Source organism: Aedes albopictus, chromosome 2 (genome assembly GCF_035046485.1).
Source record: "Aedes albopictus strain Foshan chromosome 2, AalbF5, whole genome shotgun sequence".
NCBI lineage: Eukaryota > Metazoa > Arthropoda > Insecta > Diptera > Culicidae > Aedes > Aedes albopictus.
Window position 1 is genome coordinate 290,039,152 of NC_085137.1, and position 6,277 is coordinate 290,045,428.

General features: G+C 41.8%; 1 protein-coding gene across 1 annotated transcript in view; it reads left to right on the forward strand.

Annotated features, from left to right (window-relative positions):
• Positions 1-4,230, forward strand: part of LOC134286628 (uncharacterized protein K02A2.6-like) — an 11,620-nt gene extending 7,390 nt beyond the window's left edge. The window contains exons 2-3 of the mRNA XM_062848270.1: positions 2,809-3,841; positions 3,886-4,230. Of these exons, the coding sequence (XP_062704254.1) occupies positions 2,809-3,841; positions 3,886-4,230 (1,378 nt within the window). The remainder of the gene's footprint in view (positions 1-2,808; positions 3,842-3,885) is intronic.
• Positions 4,231-6,277: the final 2,047 nt, after the last annotated feature.

Sequence of the window (6,277 nt, forward strand, 5' to 3'; positions counted from 1 at the left end):
ACAAGCTGAGCTGTCTGCTACCGTTTTGCTGCTGTTGATGCGGGAATGGTTCGATCACCGTTGACTTGTTTTGGTGTCGAATTAAATAGAGTCTGTGGCACGATACTAATTGACTTAGTCAATCTAGTTCGCTTCCTTCACTAAGCGCGCACACCTATGGCACTTCTTTGCACTATTAATTGGGCTTAATTAATACCGAAACCGATCAAAAACCCACGCGTGCGGTGGGGGAAAAGATCACTAAATTATTAACAACTGCAAACGAATGCCGCGTGTGGAGACCGGGAACTTGTCGACCGACTCGTTCAAGCGCTCGGTAAGGAATGAAGAAATAAATATTAAAAGCAATTCATATGAAAAATAATACTATTTAAATTTTTGAATGACTACTAGGTAAGAGAGTACTACAGTAGTTCTAGTCTATTGTTCCATATAACAACATAGAGGAACATACAACAAAGAGAAAAATCCTTGTTTAGTTCCATAAAAAAAAAAGAGTTGAGAAACGTTTGAAAATTCGGTCCATTTCTAAAGGGAAATGAAGGAATTGTACAAGTCATCTACACCGCTCCTAATGAACGAGTTAAGTATAAAGGGAACACTCTTAGTGATTTCTGTTTATATCTTCATATGAAAAAAAAGATTAAAAAAATCTTGTTCCGTTTCTGAAATAAGAGAGATCGTGCAAATTCAGTCCATTTCAATGATGAAATAAAGGGATGGCACAACTTGTCCAGTTTGCTTCTGGTTGATAAGTAGAGAGTAAAGGGAACATTGATTCCGGTCTACATCTCCGTATGAAACGAAGGAGGTTTGTACATCTCAGTCCGTTTCTGAAAAAAGGAACGAAGGGAGGTTGTTGAAATTCGGTCCATTCCAGTTACGGAATGAAGGAATAAAACAGATCGTCCGGTCCGCTCCTGGTTAAACAGTAGAGAGTAAAGGGAACACTGATTCCGGTCTACATCTCCGTATGAAACGTAGGGGATTCGTAAATCCCAGTTCGTTTCTGTAAAAGGAACGAAGGGAGATTGATGAAATTCGGTCCATTCTAGGTATGGAATGAAGGAATAAAACAGATCGTCCGATCCGCTCCTGGGTGAATAGAAGAGAGTAAAGGGGACACTGATCCCGGTCTACTTCTCCATATGAAATGAAGAGGTAATACATTCCTAGTCCATTTCTGTAAAAAGAACGAAGGGAGTTCGTTGAAATTCGGCCCGATCCAAGAAATAATCGAAGCAATAAAACGAATCATCCAGTCCGTTTCTTGGAAAGTACGTTGGAAAACTACAGTGAGATAAACAGCTATGACAATTGCGACATAAAATATGAATAGAGACAATAACATTCATTATCTGGAGTGCTTAATAAACAATGATATATGTAATAGAAAAGTATATTGTCGAAATCATATAGATGAATGAATCTATAGTCATTTCATTGAATTAAGTAATCCAGTATAATATGAAAATATGAAAATAAACTAATTCTTTTGATGTAACCCTTGATATATGTATAATATAACAGCTTGTTTTTAAGTCTAATTTCAGCAATCTATTGAATGCAATCTAGAAGCGTTATTCATGATAATTTATTTGAAGAAAAAGAAGAGAAAGATGAAAGTGAATGGCTAAGTATAATGATAAAAACAAGTATTGTATTATATATTGGTGTTCAAATATTTCATTTATACCTCTTTTCCATCAGCTTCAAGAACGCACCTCTGTCTCGACTGAGTCTTATGACAAGAAATAAAAAGAATCCACGGATGCTGCAGCTATTACAAAATAACATTAAGTTACGTCAATTACTTTCTGGCAATCAACCAATCATATCAAATAGAAGAATTGTATGAACACTTATCTGTTGATACTTATATGGAAACAATTGAAATGAAATAATGTAAAATTAATATTTCAATTTAATTAAAGATAAGGAGAGATGTAGTAGGCTATGAATTAGGTATGTCATCAATAAACGTCACTCATGTATCAGACTCGAAAACTAATAAACGTGTTTTACTAAACACTACACCACGGAATCGAGAAATTGTACCAAAACATTGTGCTGACGTTATCACGACGGACCATACAAACTAAAGAAAAAATATTGAAACATACTTAATTGAGAAGCACAATACTGTGGCCAACACCTTAAAGTGATGGACTGTACCAAAATGTAGGTAAATTAAAAAACACTAGAGAAATAGATGAGAAAACAGAGTTAATATATGATAATTATTAGTGCAATTCTCACCGCTCAAATACTAATTCGATCAAACAGAAATCAAGTCACAGTGACGAACCGAACAAACTAGGTGAAAGATTGTTATGTATACATGAGATAGACAACAGATATAACAAAAAAACATCAACAGGAAAAGTGTAGATTAATTTTTGAAAATATAGTACATAACTCAAATATATATTAGATGAATGGATTTGCGGTGCAGTTAAGTGTTGGGGAGTCAAGCAAGCCATGATTTTCCCTTGTTATACTGTTATTCAGAAATATATTCATTCTTGTTCTACCATTCAACCAAAGCAGTCATAACTCTTAACTGTAGAACATAACAGTTTTTGGCGACGAGAATTTACGAAACCACACGAAGCAAAATGTCTCCAGAATTCGAAGCGAATCTTTTGAGGATCCTGGAAAATCAAGGCCGCATTCTTGCAGAGTTGTCAGCTTCCCGGGCGGCAGAAGCTCAAGCTAGTCAAGCAGGACAAGGAGACGCAGTCAGCAGCATTCGGAAGAACCACGTCTGCGGAATCAAAGCCAGTTTCTGATCGAATCGTTGTCAAGCGCAATCAACGAGTTCAACTACGACCCGGAAGCAGGAATAACGTTCGAAGTCTGGTTTGCCAAATATGAAGATCTGTTCGAAGAAGACGCTCGAGCTCTAGACGGACCGGCCAAGGTTCGATTGCTGCTTCGAAACCTCAGCACCGTAGCGCATAAGAAGTATGTGAGCTACATCCTCCCGAAGAAGCCGAAGGAAGTGACTTTCGATGAAACCATCAAGACATTGAAGTCCATCTTCGGTCGTCAAACATCGCTCTTCAATCAACGTTACCAGTGTCTGCAACTCAAGAAGGATCCGACCGACGACTACTTCACCTACGCTGGAGTTGTGAATGAAAAGTGCGAAGAATTCAAGCTCTCGGAAATCAACGCGGACCAGTTCAAGTGTTTGATGTTTGTTTCCGGCCTGAGTTCAAGCAAGGACTCGGATGTTCAGACAACCCTTTTATCGTGGATCGAGAGTTCCAATCCCGCTACGCCGATGACCCTACGCTCACTAGCAGAGGAATGCCAGAGACTCCTGAATCTGAAACGAGACACCGGAGGAAAACAAACCGTTTGTGCAGTGAAGAATTCATCAAAACCGCAATCCGAAATTCCGAACACACCATGTTGGAGATGCGGCGACATGCATTATTCGAAGAATTGCCCATACCTCCAGCATGAGTGTAAATCCTGCAAGAAAACTGGACACAAGGAAGGTTATTGCTCCTGTTTCAAGCAAAAGGATAGGAAGAAGAAGCGTCCATTCAAGAATAACGCTGTGGCTAAAGCACAAAGTCTGTACACCATCAATCAGGTCAGTATCGCAGCCAGACGTAAGTTCGTGAACCTGGAGATCAACGGACATCCAGTACGACTACAACTAGACAGCGCAGCAGACATCACCGTGATTTCATCGGACGTGTACAAACAAATAGGCAGCCCCGTTGGAAGTTCAGCATCCATCAACGTTGTTAACGCATCAGGTGATGACATGGGTCTCATAGCTGAATTTGAATGTACCGTTACTTTGAACGACGTCGTGAAGCAAGTAAGATTATTGTTCGACACCGAGGTGTGTTGTTCGACACCGAGTGGATCGAGCTGTTTGGATTGTGGGACATTCCGTTCAACGCAGTCTGCAATCAAGTCTCCTCAAAATCACATCCAAAATCGGAAGAACTTGTCCAGCGTCTACGATCGAAGTTCAAGAACGTGTTCAGTGAAGACCTTGGATTGTGCACTAAGAAGAAGGTATGGCTGTCAGTCAAGCCAGGTACCAAGCCCGTATTTCGTCCAAAGTGTCCAGTTGCGTATACATCAACAGAGAAGATTGAAGCCGAGATGGATCGTCTACAAAGTTTGGGAATCATTTCGCCAATTCCATACTCCGAGTGGGCGGCTCCCATCGTTGCTGTATCAGGTATCAGGTATCAGTAGGTCGGCTCTAGAGGCACGTTCTCCTCCATTCGGGAAATTTGTGCCATCGCCATGAACACGAGCCTATTCATCATTTACCTGACGGAGAAGGGAAGGAAAAAAGGATAGGACATGGGAAAGGACAGGTAAGGGAATAGGATCGTCATACTCGCAAAAGCGTACCACAATGGGTTCACATAGCGTCCTGAAAAGGACACTGTAATAACGCATAAGCGTGCCACAATGGGTTCGAACAGCGCCCTGAGAAGGGCACTGTGATAATGCATAAAGCGTAAAGAGAGCCTATAGCTCTTTACCACAGCGGGTCAAGAACAACAGAACGTCCTGAAGGTTCAGGTTTCTGAAGTCAGTTTCACTTAATAAGTGTTTCCCGAGTACTCGGAAACGCAATTGCGCAAAAACTGGACAGTTACATATTAAATGATACGAAGTTCCATAATCGGATTCACAGCTATCACATGCAAATGAATCAGCTTGCTGAATATTCGCCATGTGATAACTGAGTCGGCAGTGGCCAGTCAATGCTTTGACCAGCATGCTGCAATTCTGTTTTGACAGATTTGTTAGATACTTTGCCACCCCTAGAGATGGCTCAGTACAATACAATTTTGTTTGACCATCGTTGCTGTACGAAAACCGAAAGTGAGAATTTGCGCGGACTATTCCACCGGACTAAATTAAGCTTTGGAACAGAATCAACATCCGTTACCGTTACCACAGGACCTGTTTGCGAAGCTGGCGGGCAAGAAGTACTTCACTCAAATAGATTTATCCGATGCTTATCTACAAGTAGAAGTCACAGAAGAGTCCAGGAAGATGCTGTCAATCAACACTCACAAAGGCTTATTCCAATTCAATTGACTTTCCCCTGGTGTCAAGACGGCCCCCGGCGAGTTCCAGCATATCGTGGACAATATGATTGCGGATTTGGAGGACGTTAGCGGATATCTCGATGACTTCATGGTAGCAAGTGGAGAAGCACATAGAGCAACTAGACCGGTTGTTCGCACGAATTGAAGAGTACGGTTTCCATCTGAAAATTGAGAAGAGCAACTTTTTCATGAAGCAAATCAAGTACCTTGGACTAATCGCTGATAAAGAAAGACTTCGAACTGATCCAGAAAAAGTCAAGGCAAATGTCAAGATGCCGGCGCCTCATAATGTTCAAACGTTACGTTCATTCCTGGGAGCAATTAACTACTACGGCAAGTTTGTGATGTCCATGCATGAGCTTCGCCAACCACTTGATGCTCTACTCAAGAAAGATGTCAAATGGAACTGGAGTCAAGCGTGCCAGGAATCATTCAACAAGTTCAAGCAGATCCTTCAATCAGACCTGTTGCTGACCCACTATAATCCGAAACTGGAGATGATAGTAGCAGCGGACGCGTCACAGAATGGCCTGGGTGCTGTTCTTCTTCATCGCTTTCCTGACGGCACCGTTAAAGCAGTTTGCCACGCTTCCCGGACGTTGACCAATGCTGAGAAGAACTACGCACAAGGTGAAAAAGAAGGACTCGCTCTTGTGTTTGCCTGCACCAAGTTCCATCGCATGATTTTTGGACGGCGATTCACACTACACACGGATCACAAGCCACTACTAGGAATTTTTGGATCGAAAAAAGGCATACCAGTTCATACAGCAAACAGACTGCAAAGGTGGACGTTAACTCTCTTGCAGTACGATTTCAAGCTGGAATTCAAGTCTACTGACAGTTTTGGGTATGCTGATGTCCTGTCACGATTGATCGGTGAACATTCCAAGCCGGATGAGGACTACATCATCGCTAGTGTTCAGCTAGAAGCAGACATCAAAAGTATGCAAGCCGAATCTGCAGCAGTACTTCCAGTAACCTACCAGATGATTCAGCACGAAACGAAGCAGGATGAAACTCTCCAATCCGTCATGCGACATCTTCGGAACAACTGGACAAGTGTTTCTTAAAACGGCGCGAATCGTTGTGTGAAGCAGACGGATCGTATGGTAGTACCACTGTCTTTGCCGAATGCAGTTCTCAAGCAGTTTCACGCAGGGCACCCCGGAATG